Genomic DNA, 17,883 nt, shown 5'->3' on the forward strand with positions numbered 1-17,883 from the left:
CAACATCCGCCTAGCTTTAAGATGACATGTAGTATACTTGCAGCTTTCTTCTTCACACATGAAACAACCTTCTTCACAGGCAGCCATTGTTTGCACTAAACTAAGTTCATCAGGTAAAAAATAAATGCGGCATAGAAGTTACCTTTCTAGCTGCCAACACACAAGAGGGATACATAAACCAATGAAATATTTAAAACACAGCACACTGTATTACACGTATAATTCGTTTTTCATTTCAAGTTTATTAAAACTTTAGCAGTACAAATGATCCAGGTTTTAGATTATCAAAAGACCAAACTGAAGTCCACATCTTAAAAAAAGGCGTTCCCCAAAATGTCTCTAAAACTTTGAGACAACGGAAACATTAAGTCCACAAACTCATCCGTGCCTGTCGTCATCTGTTCCAGGACTTGTTTCATGATCAGACTTTTTATCCTTACTAGGGGCATGATCTCTTTCCTGACTCTCTGATTTTTGGTTTATTTCTTTTTCTGCTGAGGATCTGGTCTTTTCCTTTTCTTTACTGCTGCGTGAATATGATTTTTTCGATTCTCTCTCTTTGCTACTTGGTCTCTTTTTTGAGTCTGGACTTCTATCCTGATCTCTACTAGCCTTCTTATCTTTACTGGATTCAGGACTGCTACTTTCACGGCTTTTTGAACGCCTTTTCCTTTGGCTTTCAGTATCATTCCTCTTATATGAGCTTCTACTTTCTCTATTTGAATATCTCTCTCTGTTTCTGCTTTGACTTTCCTCCCTCTCTGAGCTCCTTGATTCTCTCCTCCTCCTATTTTCTCTTCCTCTGTATTTATCTGGTGTACCTCTCCTTTCTCTGCTTCTTGATCTTCCTCTTCTTCTTGTTTCTCTAGCTCTATTCCTTGAATAGTCTTTACTTCTACTGCGATCTCTGTCTCTGCTTCTCGATCTTCCTCTCCTACCCCTATCTCGGCTTTTGCTTCGATCCCTTGTTCTACTGCTGGAACTATGTTTTCCTCTAGCATGCTCACGCTCTTTGCTTCTTGACTTACGTTTCTCTCTGTCTTTACTCTTCCTATGGTCTTGTTCATTACTTCTTGAGCCTGCCCTTTTACTTCTCTCCTTGCTCCTACTTCTTTCTTTATCTCTCCCTCTAGAATCATAGCGCTTTTCTTTTTCTCTACCTTTCTCATGGTCTCTCTCTTTGCTTCTTGATCTTATTCTCTTTTCATCGTGTCTACTGTGCTTAGAGTCTCTCTCTTTACTTTTTGATTTCTCTCGGCTTTTACTATGGCTTCTAGATTTAGCTCTTTTCTTGGCCTTGCTTTTGTTATGCTTGTCATCTTTTTCTGAATTCCTTCTTGTCTCCCTGTCTTTACTGCTGGATTTGTGATCTTTTTTCTTCTCTTTTTCCCCTCTTCTGCTTGGACTTTCAGAAACTTGTCTGTGGTCTGATATTTTTCTCTCTTTTCCTCTTCCTGGGCTTTTTTGATTATCTTTCTTGTTTTCATTTATTTCACTCCTTGGAGAGAGAAAGATACAATTTTTTAAGTATTTTTGAATCCCCTCCACTCTGAAAAATTAAGTCAGAACTGAGACAGCTTCACAACTGAAACTTAAATCACATTAGGTCATCTGTATTAATAACTGTATATTTACAGTAGCATGATTACAATCTGACACAGTTAAGTAATGCGATAACCAAGTCAGTGCCCTGTTTTTTTGGAAGTAACTGTAATTGAAAATCTAAGATAACAGATATTACTTTTAATATATAAAAAAATTTCAATGCATATACTCCGGAAATAAATAATCTTACTTGTCCCCTTTAATCCATCTTTCTCCACTAGACACTCTCATTCTTTGAGCTCTTTGCATTTCTTGCCTCCAATGTGGAGGAGTTTCACTGCGTCGGAATCGATCTCTTGACCTGGATCTGGAAGGTGTCCGGTAACGCTTGAAGGGAAAAAAGAGAAAACTAGGTCTAAGTTTGGATTTCACATGCTGCGATAGCTAAGCAAGATTTTTATCCCTGGCAGTTGACTCTACATAGCACCTAACATGACACTTCACATGTACATACCAAGTTTACATTGACAAGTTATTAACTTACTGAAAAATATATTTTTAAGGTAACTTCTATTTCAGGATTTTTGTACTCTGCTGAGAGGTCTTCTGTTGCTTTTAATTAGCACAAATGCAACTCACTTTTCTAACAACGAAAATTCTTCTTAGCTTTCACGAAAACAGTACTTCACACTTTTTCTTTAAGGTTTTTACTAAAAATTTGAGGGATAGAGACTTCTGTTACTAAAAACATTTGCTACAAGCAGTGCATAGCATATTGCTTCACAAAATCCAAAGACCCAAGCTGAGAACTCCCCCCTGCCAAAAAGGGGAGAAGTCTTCCCCACATTCCTGGCACTGACATTGTACTAGTTCTGGTGTTCACTAGAACCCTTTTTGAGCTAATTCCATTTACTAATTCACAGAATACTACAATAACACAAAGAAAGTATTTTTTGTTTTTTCTCCCCTCCCTCCTTCAAATAAACTCAGTATGTAAACAGGAAATTGAATTAATTTTTCCTTGTTGTCTTCCTTCAAGCCTCAGTCCCCAAAACAATTATGATGCACCATAAATCCTGCCTTTTTTTTTTTTTTTTTTTTTTTTTTTTTTTTTTTTTTTTTTTTTACATCAACCATCCTAATGAAAATGGTTAGTAACACCAGCAGTAAGACTGTGCTACCAGCTTGTTTACTTTGGGGAACAGATTTTAAACATTTACCCTTGGTCCTCTTCCTTTTATTTTCCTTCCAGATCTGGTCACTAACAGCCTCCTCTGGTATGTTGACTGTGAATTTGATAGATTACTAAAAATAATTAAAAAAAAAAAAAGTGATATTGTTTATAACATCAAAGAAAGAAGCAAAGAGAAAATAAAACCAATTTTAAAACCTCTTCAGAAATTAAACTAAATGAAAACACATATTCAATTTTATTTTTTATTATCAGTGCAGACAGTAACAACCACACAGTAAAAGCTTCAGATTTTGTGACCACAAAATATTTTACAAGATTTCCAGGTTTTTCCATTTTTGAAAGAAGAATAAATTATAGATTCAGACTGGACAGTTCCAATAAATTCTAAATGAAATTGCAGTGCATTTTACTTATTTTTCCTTGAATCAGTCATTTTAAATTTTTCATTCATGAAAACCATTTTCAAAGACTAAGCCTCTATTCTAGGACAAATACAACAGCTGCCAATAAACTGAAAAATCCATTTTTCATCCAGCAGTGCTCACAACATGTAACTGTTTAATAGGGAAAGGACTCACTTAACATTAGAGTTCTAAACCAGTAATGTGACCATACCACTATCAGCGCGTAGTCAGACTCAAAACAGATATATTACCTTTCTCTTTCCTTTTCTCTGCTTTTCCTCTCTTTTTCTTTCTCATCTACTTTAGGAGGACTTTTTCTCATCAGGAACCGGTTTTCAGGTACAGGAGGAATTTCTTCAGGACGGACAGTAGATAATGGCTGTGCTTCAGGGTTTTCATCTTCACTTTCACTAGATGAGCTTTATTTTTGTATAAAAAAATATTTATAACTGAAAGTGAGTTATTTGGATGAGGGAAGACCTTTCAGTCTATTTAAGTAATTCAGAAATTCTCTTAATTCAGTTCACAATGATACCACAAGAAACTCAGGAAACAGAGCTATTTCAGAAGCAACTTTTTTTTCCCCTATGATATCTTTGCTCCAAAATGTACAACTGCAGTAGATTTCTGATGAACATTTTTTATCTATGAATTCCAATGGCGCAAGACTGAACATACATTTACTTTCTATTTAGATATAGCTTTTTTTAAAAATTTATTTTCTTTTAAAAACATTATCAGGAGAGTCAAATTTAGATTTTACACTAGCATATATAACTGGCTACAAACTATTGTAATTCCAAGCAGTTGGTATAAACAAACTTGTGTGAAATGGGCTTAGTCCCATAGAAACAATATTTAGGCAGCATTGCCCTGAGTGATTATTTCTTATATTTTACCGCTAGCTTAGAAAAATGTGACTTGCACTGACACAACTTGTATCTCACATGGAACTCTAAGCAAAACTATTAGATTAGAAATAACATTTTCAGAAGCAAGAGTGCCTTCTGAGTTTTATTATCTTCCAGTGAACCTGCAAGACTTTTGGCATATCAGACAAATAATGTTGTTAAGTATATTCATTTATTAATTTTTTGTGTAGTTTTGCTTTTATTCCTACATATTACATTCTTGTCAGTCCCACTGCATATAACTGAAATTGAATTTTACAGAAGTGAATTTAGGGAAACAAGATATCACCACCCATTTCAAACCAAGCACTCCTGCAACTTTTCAAGCCAAATACACGGAAGTCTTAGTCCACTCCTTCACTCCTTTACAAGCTGCAGCATGTGTGCACATGGATACTGTCCTTTGCCATCATACCAGAAAAATTTAAGCTTGTATATGGAAACCAATTGTCTCCCAAACTTCAAAATAGCTATTTCACTAGTTACAGAATACTATTCTGTAGTTATAGGACAAGAAAATGGTACCGTATGGTGTACATGTAACAAAACAAAACAAAAAAAAAAAATCTCAAAATTGACCTTTTCTTGCTTTTCTTTCTCTTTTTCTTTTCTTTCTTATGTTTCTTGGAATTTTTCTTGTGTTTCTTTTTTCGTTTTTTAGATTTCTCTTCTGAAGCACTCTCAGAATCCGATGATGAATCAGAAGATGATTCTGAATCACTTGAACTTTCCGAGTCACTGGACGAGGAAGATGACTTGTGTCTTTTCTTTTCTTCTTTCTTGGCTTTAAGTCAGAATAGCAAAGACACATTTTAATATCAAACACTTCTAAATAAATCTCAGAAAAACCAACTTATCTAGCATCTGCCTGAGCTTCTTATAATTGTGTCATGAGACTACTTCATCAAAATGCTTAAGAACAAATTGAAATTTTGGACAAAACACTGTTTCTCCCAAGTACAATAAAGGATATCTCTAGAAATACATAAGAAATTTCCAACATTTTGTATTTACGAAGCTCTGAAGTATCAAATTTATACTGTCAAGAACATGTAGAACTGTGTAAGTTTTCAGATGATGTTTTATACAACATAAGCTACATATGAAGAATAATTTAAAATTTATTTAGAAAGTGTTTACAAAAATATTTTCTTTGGCTTCAGGTTTAACCTGACTTCATATAAAATCTATTCAAATCACAAACAAGAGAACTTTTGAAACAGAAAATAAATGGCATAGACTAAACTGATTACTCATTTAATTTTGCTCAGAGGGAAGATTCAAATAACCAACCTTCCTGCTAAGTGAAACCATGCTCAGAGAACAGTCCTAATCCTCCAGCTCTTCATGTGTTGTTTAGGTTGTTTTTTGTTTTGGACTTTTTTGTTTTTAACAGAAAGACACAAATACATTACTAACCATCTGGTATGAAAAGGAACCCTGCTAAAGAGCAGACTAGTCCTTAATAACACATTTCACCATTTCTCGTGTGGCTGCTGGAGCTGCAAATCAGCAACTTACTGGCAATCTGATATTAGTCTGACAGGAAATAATCGAAGAACAAACACACCTTTTTATGCCCTTTAACTGATCTGAGACCTACTTAAACTATTAAAAGTGATGTAAGTATTCTTTCACAGTCACACTAATTTGAAAAAAATAGATACAATAAAAAATGTACTATAAAAACTTCACTAAAGGAAGCCTAGGCTTCCGAGTTATGACGCTTCAGGTAAATCAGTTAAATGGTATGAATACTCTTTAAATGTGTTATGAAATTCCTATCAGGCTATTGTCCAGAAAATTAAAAGCTCTATCCAGAAAATCCAGAAGAGCACACTGGTTGTCTTTGGACTGCTGTAGTTGACTTTTCTAATTAGCATCAAATATTATTTTACCTTGCCATTGCAAATTGCAAAGATAGCCCATCATTCACTACACAACATACTACGGCCACAGACAGAAGAAACAGAGCCTTCGCCATTAAACAGAAGAAAAATATACCAAAAATAGATGTCCAAACAGCCTGTTTCCTCGTCACAGCAAACAATCCGTATTTTAGGAGAACACCTGTTAAGACCTTAGAACAGGCTTCAGATCAGAGACAGAAATTAATTTTAAAATTGCGTATGAATCCTAGCTGAAAGTATTAGCCTATTTTGTACAGCTTTTAATAGCTTGCTCTATCCAAAGAATTCATGGTTTACAGAAATATTATCTGACCTACATCAACATACAAGCAGCTTAAATGCAACCTCCCACCCCCTGCTCTTCTGCACAAAACAGGTAAGGGAATATATTAGGCACCAAAGACAGGATTATGACTATGCAGCCTGTCTGCATCTGAAAACTATTCAGACACAGAGAACACAATGTTTTCACATAGCAGAAAACATAAAGATGTCTCCTTGAATAGCCTAAGTTTTTTCTTTTCTATTAAAGACAGAAAAATTCAACTGTTTAGTCTAGCAAAGCATTTCTTCTATTGGCTTCCACTTGTGCCCAACAAGATGATGCAGTTTGTACTTAGCTATTGTGTATCAGTCATTGTTATAAAATAATTAAGGCAAGTAATGAGAGAAACGTTTAAAAAAAAAGAAGGTAAAAGTATGTTATGATAACTTCCCTATTAGATGACTTTTGTCCTTGCTCTACAGGAAGTCCTCTTGGGTATTACAATAACTCAAGTGTCAGAAGATAAAGATTTCATGAACTTCAAAGAACTACAGGTTATCAACCAGCTTTTTACTTCTGAACAGCCTTGATTTTGTACATATGGATGGGAAGAAAAATTCCACTTCAGAATTCCCTGCTAGCAATCTCTGACCATATACCACACTTACAGGTGTCCAGAAAAAAAAGTGGCAGCAGTACCAAATACTAAAAAGTATCTATTAACAGCTATTCAACTTCTAGCGTGCAGTTATTTGGAAAATGAATTCTTTTAATTCTATATAAACAGATTAGAGATCTGAAGGCAAAAAAAAAAAGGTTATACTCATGTAGAGAACTGGAGGCAGAGGAAACACTTCTATGAACAGTAGATCTGGTAACTGCCCTTCTGAAAACACAAGTGGCTATTTAATGGAACAGTGTATCAATTTTTTGAATTATCAGTATTAGATTCTCCAACTGCTTAGCAGGTGTTACCGAGTTGAGTGACTCTTGAGAATTAGCAGTAGGTATCTGTAACTGTAATCATGGGAGCTTAACGTGGAAATTCTCAAATTCAACACTAACTTGACCTCATTTTTGCAAAACTGTATGATGGGGGGTAGCAGTTTTTCAAGGATGATCAAAAGCAATAAAACTTACATAAAATTCCTTGCTAAACTGGTCAGAGAAGAGAATAAAAATGAGTCTTGGGGATAATGAATCTTAGTATAATACTTAGGGATGCATTATTTGTAATAACAAGCTAGTACTTCCTACCAACTTAACTTTTCATGGGGAAAAAAAAAATTCTCATTTGGGCTAGGATGATAAAAATCAGTGAAGACAGATCCATAGTTGCCCAAAACACATTTCTAGTTGCACTTCAGGCAGCTTCTTTATGACAGATGATGTGCTGTGGGAACTTCATATTGCCTCTTGGAAATTGGACATAACTGGATATGCTTTAGAGTAGTAAAGGTAAGTGTGGATGTCTTATACCAACTGCAGAGACAGACAATTATGGGTTCCTAATGGAGAAGAGAGTCAGCATTTCTCAGAAAAGCAACAGTTAAGCTTTCATTCATAGCATCATCTCTTAATATTAACTTTTGTTCTGTATATAGTTATTGAATGTAAACCAGTGAAATATCAAATATATGAAGTTGTCATGTTTTACTCCTGTCAATCCATCTTCTCAGCTACCATGTCTTGCCCAGAACACCTTCTGGCTGTAGACCATGATGCGTTGATGTTCTACATCTATCAGCGTCCTTCAGTATTGTTCCAATGTATTCATGACAATATCCATAATGAAAGCTAAGGCAGTATTGTTTTTTATCTTCAGCAAAGTATTAGCTGGTAGCACTAGATCATCTATGTAAGCCAACTCCTCTTTTGTAGCAATCCAGTATCCTAGTCTGTCAGGTCTCCCATTTAGAATGCAGCAATGTATGGAGTGGTGAAAGATTTCCTCTTCACAGTGATGCAAAACACTTGCTTCCAAAAGAACTGGCTGAGATAAAAGATCTGGATGACAGTGAGCTAGCTGGGGCTTAATTCAGGTAACAGTGGATCAGATACATGGCAGAAAAATCTCAGCAGAAACAACTAAGGATGGCATCTTGGCCTCTCTTTTTGTGGTCATACTCTTCACGGATACTTTTTTCTCCTTCTAATGTTACTGAATCCCCACACTGGTGCAGTGGATGAAATTTAATCCATTGCACTAAATTGCATTATTTTTTCAGATTAGCATCACAGACACAAGTCATACCTGTATGACTTCTACAGCGTCTTTTTTCATGGTGTTCTCTGTGTTTATTCACAAGCCTCATTGGATACAGACTAACAAAAGCCTAACAACCAACTGAAACACAACCTCTGTACTTCATAGACTATATTAGTCTTCCGGTCATTTCTGGGTGCAGTATAAACTAGCAAGTTGTCTTACCCGTTTAGGACAGCCTGCTGATTGAAATCAGCTGGTTCTCATCAGATGGTTTTAGAGCTTCTTGCAAAATGCTTCCAAAAGACAGGTCTCCTCTTGTATTTTTTACTTCCCTTGTTGGTCCAGACCAAGATACTTAGTCTCTTTTCTCAATCTTTTGCTCAATGTCCTTATTAAAGCACTACATTTAATAAAAAGTCTCTGTAATATTTTATATCAGTTTTAGATTGTCTAAATATATATACATTCACAGAGTGTAACAAGTACATATTTATAAAAGAAAACCGAACAGTTTCCAAATTAATTTCAATCAAAGGAGCCTGGTGTCATATAGGCCTGGTGACACCCAAACAAAAAGAGGAATCTCACCTGAGTTCTAAATACCATGAACACAAAAAGTACTAAAAAAGTTAACTAATTTCTAAGTCCCAAGACAAATGCTTCTTATCTATTCAACACTTTTGGTTTTGGCCCATTCAAAAAAACCACTATATTGCACTAAACTGTTTCCTACATGCCTTCAGGCAAAACAAGGTGTCTCCAAGCTCAATTTCAGAAATGTCTGAATAAGGCATCAATAAACGCAGTTATTTCCTGTATTTTCTCCCTCCTGCATCTGTTTTTAAGTGTGTCAAAAACCACCTGTGACCGTTTATCTGCATTCTTGTAACAAGTTTAGGTATGTTATAGTTGCTACCTTAAAATGAGTAAGTAATAGATAGAAATGGAGGTGAGTTAGTGAGCAACTACCTCAACAAACGTAATGTGATTCTTAACACAGCAAATAATGTCAATGGCACATGTATTTGGGAAATCATGTGGCAGGTAGGGAGTAAAACAATGAGGAAAGAAAAAAAACAAACAAAACAAAAAACCAACCAACCAAAAACACACAACCCCCCTCCCCCCCCCCCCCAAAACCAAAACAAAAACCCACACAACCAAAAAGCCCAGAACTGTTTACACAAAGACAAAATATCTGGCAAGAGGTTTTAAATATACTTTCTGGTGACATCTATCTCTGTCCAGCAGCAAATGCTATTTTGAATACTGAACCAACCTGGTGCTGGCCAATTACAGATTACAACAACAAATGAAACCAATCCTGCAGCACGAAGGTCAGTGAGAAAGAAACAGACTTCTATTTACAGTGCCACTGTTCCAGCTCATTATTTTCAGGATCAGGTTTCAACTTACAACCGCATCTGAAATACATACATCACTTCCTACTCCATTCACCGTGACCTATAGTATTTGCCAGATTTCATGAATTACATGATCACACTGCATGGCACACCCAAGCACTCTCAACATCTCAGCTTGGAATGGACTGTAGCAAGCCTTATGTTAGCCCCATGATATCAGACTCCTGGACTTGAAATGAAGAAATGACCTGGCCAGAACACAGCCGGGCTCAGGCACAAGAGTCAGAACAGATGATCTCATCTTGTAACTCACAGGAGTGACACTCAAATAGTTACCTTATATCAAGTCCAATAACCTGTGTTGGACTACAGCAGTCTCCAAAAAGAGGGCGCCTTTACTTCAGGACATTTAGACAGTCTCCAAAAAGAGGGTGCCTTTACTTCAGGACATTTAGACAGGTATTTTCCCCCGATAATTTGGCTAAAACCAAAACAGTTTATACCTAGTGGCCAGTTCACTGGGGGGGGGGGGGGGGCGGGAATCTGGAACAGAAAAGTCTGAAACAACTGTTCATAGCAACTAGCCTGTGGAAAGGGGGCTAACAATGATGTGTAACAAGCTTGCAGAAGAAATGAGTATCTAGGGGTTGAGTGGGTAAGAAAAGAGGAAAAGGAGGATACACGAATCCAAAGCCCAGGTAAGACATGACTTACCAGAATCACCACTTTCTCAGACTGCTCTTATTCCATAGATATTTCATGATTCCTAAATGTGTAACTTTGTACTCTGTATCAGTGCTTGAGAATTTGTACTGATACCTTTTTTTTTAAAAAGAAATTGTACTGCTAGAATTGACCTAATTACAATATTGTTCCTTGATGAATTATGAAGGCAGCCATAATCTGCCTTAATTGCAGAAAGCACACTTTACGAGCAGTGATTCTACAGGGACATCTATAACATCAATGAAGATCATGAATCAAGCCTAGCACTGCTCTGTGCAGAATCCCCTAGAAATACACTTTTCATGAGAAATCTTCATTAGAGGCTCTTGTTAAAAACTGCCCAATGCACAAAGCCATTTAATTTTTTTGTTTGTTTTTGAATCAGAATGTGAGTGTCTTACATTCCTGAAAATGTTCCAGATATACCTTTGATTAACCAAAGCCATGATCTCAAACAATGCAGCCAGGCTTATTTGACTAGATCCCCTTCTGCAAAACTTTGTCAATTGGTATCAAACTCCCATTTGTCTTTAAGAAAATTATGTTACTTGTTCCACAGTTTTTCCTGAGAATTATTAGTTTAGCTAGTCCGTAAATGACCTTTCTAAATACTGGCTTAATACTTAGCTTTCTTCTTCCCCCCTGCCCCCTGCCCCCCCCCCCCCCCCCCCCCCCCCCCCCCGGCGTTCAGAATTTTCCCTGGAACTTTAAGATTTTCTAAAAATAATACCACTTGGCCACAGAGATTCTTTTATAATTTAGCTTCTCTCGTTGATTTTCACTAACTCCTCCAACTTAAAGGAATAAAAAGAAAAGAAAAAAAACCAAAGGAAAAGACGACAAACATTCCACTTTTCTAGGTGATCATCCTCTCAAATCCCAGGTGAAAGCTTCTGATCTAGGCCTCTATAATATTGTAATTGTGATCGCTGTATCATTCCATTCACACAGCATCCAGTTAAGTTAGCTCAGTCAAGTCATCATCCACTCATCCCTAAATAAATCCAGTTCTTCTGTACAAAGAGATAATTTGCTTCCTTCATAAAGCACTTCATCTGGATATTCATCATGATACCCCAAAATCTGATCACCCTTCCTCAACTTTAACCTAAGAGAAAAACATTCATACCAGGCACCTAACTTCTACTGCGATTCCTTCTGCTAGTGCCATCTTGGCTTCCCTGCTAAACCCAAGAAGTATCAGTTCTATTTTCATTCTGTAAAGACTTGCCTAATCCCTTCCTTTGTGTTGCCTACCAGACAAGCTCATACAATAACTATTTTAGTTTAAGCCTCCCTTGCTATCATAATGTAACCTCCCACAGAAATTTGCCATTATACTTCCCTCACTGGCAAGCTCCTCATTCCTTTGTCTTAACAGCAAATTCTTAGAAGCAGTCTCCTCTGGTAACTGCCTCATATTTCACAGTATCAGTTCCCTTTTGCCTCCCATAGTAATGTGCTACAAACAGTTCCACTGTTAGATGACTCTCTGTTGATGATCTTCCATGACACTGCTCACCTCCCAGAAACTGCTCCTCCTAACCGGATTCCCTGGCCTCTTCCATATATTGACACGTCCAAGGGCCTCTCCTGCTCCACTTGTCAGCTTTGGACTTCAGCTTGGCAAATTTCCTTCTGCTGATGTGAAGACAAACTGTTCCTCCTATCTCCATTGCCTCAGGTCAGCACAGCTCATCAGTCGTTCCATGTTGTGCATTTAGCAAACAGTTCCAGCCATACTACCATCTCTCACAGTACTGGTGGATTTCCCTTTGCAGGTCCTACAGATAGCCTTCCCCTTTCAATAGCAGGATTCTCCACTCACCAGGATCTCCATCATGGTCTGTCAAGCAGCACCTTCATCAGGCTGGCTCTGCATTAGTTACATGAGGGCCTACATCGCCCCGCATTCAGCTCTGCCCTCCACCTGCCCGATCCTCATGCCTAAAGCCTCTTGTTCTCCAAATACTCCTGCTGCCCACCATTATCTAGTACTGTGTCTTACAGTCAGTTGAGTGGGCTATCCCATCGCCCTGGCATCAATTTGCCTCCTTGGCACACCAGACCAGCTACAGGAAGCAGTCTCTCCAGGATCCCAGCAGTACTGAGGCAAAGAGGTACAAGGACACAGACAAATGGGTAGGACCAGACAGTCAGATCTTTCCAGAAGCCTGTTCTCTTTTAGGAGAAGTTAAAGGAAAAAACATTTTGTATTTATTTTATTCACTCTTTTGATGACAAATACTTTAAAGCCCTGCCTAATGGCTTTAAGTCATCAGACTGCTCAGTGCCAAAACTTTCATTTAGTCATTCGATTTCAAGTGTTCTAGAGTGGACTAAAGTGAGAGTGGCAAACCAAGGAAGACATATATACAGAGTGGGTATCTCACCCACTAGCTTCACGCATTCTATATCTGTATTCTTTTATTTTATTTTCTAATCTACATCACCCATGCACTTTCTAACAGATACCATGCTCCTGAGTACTGTCCAGAAAAACAAAACTATGTCCTAACACACACGGTGACTTATGAGTTAATCTAAGACGTTCTAGAACCTTTGAGAAGTCAGGAGCCATAAAAGATAACTTTGCTTAGAATTCTGAGGTATCGAAGAGATCACTTCAGACTCCAAAGTCATTCTGCTAGACATCACAACAGGTGAACACAGAACTGCATCAAAAAGGAGAGGAAAAACTAAGAAGCTCAAGTTTGAACGCCTGTATTTTCCTTAGGCCAAAGAAACAATTATTCTTGTCTTGTGCTTCAATATCCTTGGTGCAACCCTTCACAGTACATATCAGCAGAAGGTGCTACAAATGAAAAAACACGATGATCCCTATCACAGTTCCTACCAAACATGCATCCTGGGTTTCTTCTAATGAGATTCTCCAGAGTGACAGCAACATCTTAGATTGAGCCTTATTTTCTAAGAGAAGCAGAATCCAATCTCCAATACCACGTTCAGCTCTGGAATGGCAGAGCTGGGCATCCCTTCCAGAAAGAAAGGCAGGTTCTGTCATATTCCTGTTTAAGAATATAGTTTATAGTAACTTAAAAAGGATATCTGCTAAAAGGCAATTCCAGGCTTTTCTACTCTAAGTGCCTGTTCTGAAGATTTACCTGAAAGAAACTTGAAATCAGTTCAATACCTGCAAAAAAAGCAGCAGTTATCAAATAAAGTCAGACTGCCATCAATCTTCTTCACACAGCACACTACTTCCTATGGGACAAGTGCTTGCCAGCTTTGTACTGAAATTTAACTAGTATAAGGAAATCCAAGACAGGAGAAGCTTTGAAGAAAGCATGTATGATGTTTCTTTAATGTCTTCCGCATCAATATCTTTTAAGTTTTTTAGAAGACAAACTGTACTGCAATGTTATTCACCTTTTCACCAATTGCCCCTCCATCCATCACAAATGAATTTCTAAATATTTTTATAAGCAATCAACAGGGAAAAAAATGAGCAAAATCACCTCATAGTTTGCATCTATGTAAATGTACAGTTCAACTTTACCTTTGGATTTTGGAATTAACTCTCCACAACTCAGTATGCGTACTTCAGCATATGGTTTACTAGATGCATCTGTTTTCTGGTTTTCTATTTCTCTCACAACTTCCTGACCTGAGATGACTTGTCCAAAAACAACATGATGTCTGGAGAATTTAAACAAAAGTAAAGATTCTTAGTACTTAATTTTCTCAAGGCAGTTCCCAAACAAACATAATAAGAAGATAAGAGATATTTACCCGTCTAAGTGAGGTGTAGGTTTAGTTGTTCTGTTGTTTCCAGATTTTAATTTAAAGAGAAAAACAAAGTCAGTATTAGTGGAAAGCAGTCAGCATTTGAAACATGTCATATACACATATGAAGGTGAAAGTTATTTTGAGCGAACTAATAAAATTGAACAAACCCAATATATATTATGCTAAGTTTGTGTGCAGTTAAAAGTATTTAATATTTTATACTTTAAACTACCCATTCAATTCATTACTTTGATTATCACATTTTACTGAACAAACAAAAGTGCACATAAATTTTTAGATATAGTAAGTATTCTATTTAATAAATTATATAAATACTACCCAGGAACAGACATAAAAATTAAGGTAACTGTCTCGGAGCATGAAAACTGCAAATAACCTTCTATACATTAGAAAATAATCAGAAATCAAAGGAATAAAAATCATCTGTATGTACAGATTATTTGACCTAGAAGTAGAACTGACTCTCTCTCAGCTTTCCCCTATACTAGCACTACTAAGGCATACTGATGTCAGCCATGGCAGAAGTAAAAAACTGGGATAACTACAGTAATGATCAGTCAGAAATCCCAAAATAAGGGTCTAATGGCAAGTAACATCCACAACTCACCATGTTAATTAAGGTCATGAAACACAGCTAAGAGTGATGTATTTCAAGAATGTTTTCTGTAGATAAATTAGATTTAAGAAGTCTACTGCAATGTATTTTAAAAATTTAAGTTTTAACTGTCAATGAGAGTGCATTGGAAAGTTATTTTGTGACAAAAACAACCCCCTCTACTACTTTTGAGAACCCCCAGAGCTGTTTCGCTTCCTTCCAGACAACACTTATTAGAACAAAGTGATAAAGAGTTCTACAAGGAACTACGAGGTTTGCTTTACCGCCCAAGTTAGAACACAGCTACTGAAAACTACCAAAAGCTCTTCTGCACAGACAATAAGCACTAAACACAAAAGTGATAAAAATAGTCAGGCTCCCTAAACAGCGCATTAGGAAAATGGCTACTTCCATGCAACTTTGTGAAAAACCATCAACATTGCGTTTGCACAGGAGCTAGTCTTCAATATTTAAAAGGATTACCTTTACAGCTTACAAATGGCAAATGACACACACATTTCAGGACAGTACAATACTTACATAAAGAACTGTGAACCATTTGTATCTTTCCCTCGATTGGCCATCGAAAGGAGAAATTCTTTGTTGTGCTTTACAGCAAAGCTTTCATCTAAAGAAGATGTTTTCAGTTACTTTAAATATACCACATATGCTTAGATAAATGCTATAATCTAAGTAAACTCTTCCTTACTAAATAAATCTGCTAGTCACTTCAGTAAAAAGTTGTACTAAAAATAGATTCAAAATAATAGCTATTTGTTAATATATTATTACTTCCATTCTAAATAATGCAATAAGGAGAAATATGAATTAATGGTTTATAGCCTGAGAAAAAACTAAAAAAATTGAGTACTCTTGTTCAAGAGATTTGTTTCCTATCAACATTAGCAGAGACGACATCATTTTAAGTTGTTGCTTTTCTATTCTGCACATACTGATCACCGTCTGTTTGGAGCAGAAGTTTTTTAGCTGTGCATTAACTATTAAGAAACCCCTCATTTTCAGGCAGTTTTGTTGTTCTATTATTTTTTAATACACATGGATATCCAGCTTGATAGCAATCTCAAACAATTTCTGTTTGTCTGTCAAACACACAGATGAACTTATCAAGCTGGCCATTAAGAAAATAAGTTTAACTTGAATGAATCCTACTTCTGATGAGCAAATCATTGTAACAGTTCAAACTAAATCCCAATGAAACTGTGAAATGTAATCACTATTCTTCATTTAAGACATCTGGAACGACTATCCTATCTCTCTCCTTTCGTAAAACAGCATAAAGGGTGTTGGGGAATCCAAACTCTTCAGACAGAGGAAGTTTGCTCAATACTGTTTAGATACAGATGGCAGGAGCAAGCATTCACAAAGAAGAAAAGTACACTATCTGTAAGGCTATGGTTTCACATCACACTGTGTCTGTCACTGGCAGTGAAAGGGACAGTCCCACCCACTCTCCAGTCACCTGTACAATTGCTATCTGGCATAGCATCAAGTGTCAAGCTAATCCTACGGTGAGTTGGTTAAGGGATCCACAAAAGCAAAAACTCCCACGAATTCAGTTTCATACTGTGGCTGAGCTGAACAGCCAGCTTGCAACTGCCAGAAGGTAGGTAGATGCTTTGCTCCTTCCATCTCCCCCAACCACACATTTCCTCAAACCCAGCTATACATTTGTGTTGGTTCTGATGCTTGCCAAACTGTTGAACTGGGTCCACTCACTAATATGGAAATAAATACTTTTTTTTGGTGCAATAGTCTTTGGGCATTTTAGCAAGCTGAATCAGCTGAAAGTCTGATCTGAACGAGAGTCAGTGCAAGCTAAGACCTCCTCCTTCTTCTGGCAGTTGCAAACTGTTGATTCAACTCAAGGTCTGATATAAAATTGCAGCCTGGCCCTACTAAAATAGTGAATAATTCTTTTGATTGTTTGTTGCAAGCTCAGACAAGAACTAATGTTAAAAGAAAAGTGGCAGGGAGGAGCATAACCACTCCTGCTGGTGGCAGCTAGCCATTACATGGGTTTAGGTGTAATACAAAAAACCGCTCCAAGAAACACAGAGATGCTCCACTACCTCCCGGACAAACACAGGCTGAGAAACACACTGGCATGCAAGATGTACTTCTGCAACACTGACTGAAAAAGAACCAGGACTGTGAGAAAACTGATGGCCTCTTTATCATTAATTCCTCTTGGGTTCAGGAAAGCAGGGCTTTACGCTTTCTTTTAAATAAACATTTGCAAGGAAACCTTACTCCATCATGCCTTTCTCCTTTTCACTGGAAGAAAAGGCAATCCCCAACTTTTAGCTAGCTGCCCAAGCCAAAAGTGTATGTTTAAAAACAGTTATAAAAATTTAAATCTGGTAAAACGGAAAAATACAAAGCAGTTTGGTTTTAATTTTTCATTAATTAAAAAGGTTCGTATCTTAAAAGTAAAATAAAATAACCTAAAGCGGACAGTCAAAGGCTTCTAAGACCAGATAAAATCTTAACAAAAACAATGGAGTTCAGGTTTACAGAACAGAGACTACAGAATGTAAAGGTGATTGCTTATAGTAACACGAAAATAGAGCAGACTAATAAAACTCCTACCTTCAAAAAAGCCACCATAAATGGATTCTCCTCCCCTGCCATTTCCTTGAAAGAGGAAAAGTGACAGTTACAACTTAAAGTAGTGATTAAGAGAGTCACATTATGTGGAAGGTGCTTCATAATACGAAATACTGATCCAACTGCATCCAAGTCACTGACATTATTCTTCAAGAGATGCAAAGAAGATCAAGACACATCTTCATAGTCCCAAAGCAAACTTGGAAAACAAGAAAGTATTCTCCCATGCATTCTGCTATAATCTCCCTTTTTAATTCCTAGCAGCAGATATAATATTTTACACTCACATTTAAACCTTTCAACAGAAAGTACTTAGTACTCGAGTACTGAGATAACGGAGCAAAAATGTGTCCATGTGCA

General features: G+C 36.9%; 1 protein-coding gene across 1 annotated transcript in view; it reads right to left on the bottom strand.

Moving 5' to 3' along the window:
* Window positions 1–222: 222 nt before the first annotated feature.
* LOC127018559 (peptidyl-prolyl cis-trans isomerase G-like) overlaps window positions 223–17,883 on the bottom strand; it is a 29,155-nt gene continuing 11,494 nt past the window's right edge. The window contains exons 5-13 of the mRNA XM_050900266.1: window positions 17,506–17,550; window positions 15,436–15,523; window positions 14,283–14,312; window positions 14,050–14,189; window positions 4,635–4,839; window positions 3,396–3,563; window positions 2,766–2,850; window positions 1,796–1,932; window positions 223–1,498 (exon numbers count right to left, since the gene is read on the bottom strand). Of these exons, the coding sequence (XP_050756223.1) occupies window positions 379–1,498; window positions 1,796–1,932; window positions 2,766–2,850; window positions 3,396–3,563; window positions 4,635–4,839; window positions 14,050–14,189; window positions 14,283–14,312; window positions 15,436–15,523; window positions 17,506–17,550 (2,018 nt within the window). The 3' untranslated portion in view covers window positions 223–378. The remainder of the gene's footprint in view (window positions 1,499–1,795; window positions 1,933–2,765; window positions 2,851–3,395; window positions 3,564–4,634; window positions 4,840–14,049; window positions 14,190–14,282; window positions 14,313–15,435; window positions 15,524–17,505; window positions 17,551–17,883) is intronic.

The sequence above is a fragment of the Gymnogyps californianus genome, chromosome 7 (genome assembly GCF_018139145.2).
Source record: "Gymnogyps californianus isolate 813 chromosome 7, ASM1813914v2, whole genome shotgun sequence".
Lineage (NCBI taxonomy): Eukaryota > Metazoa > Chordata > Aves > Accipitriformes > Cathartidae > Gymnogyps > Gymnogyps californianus.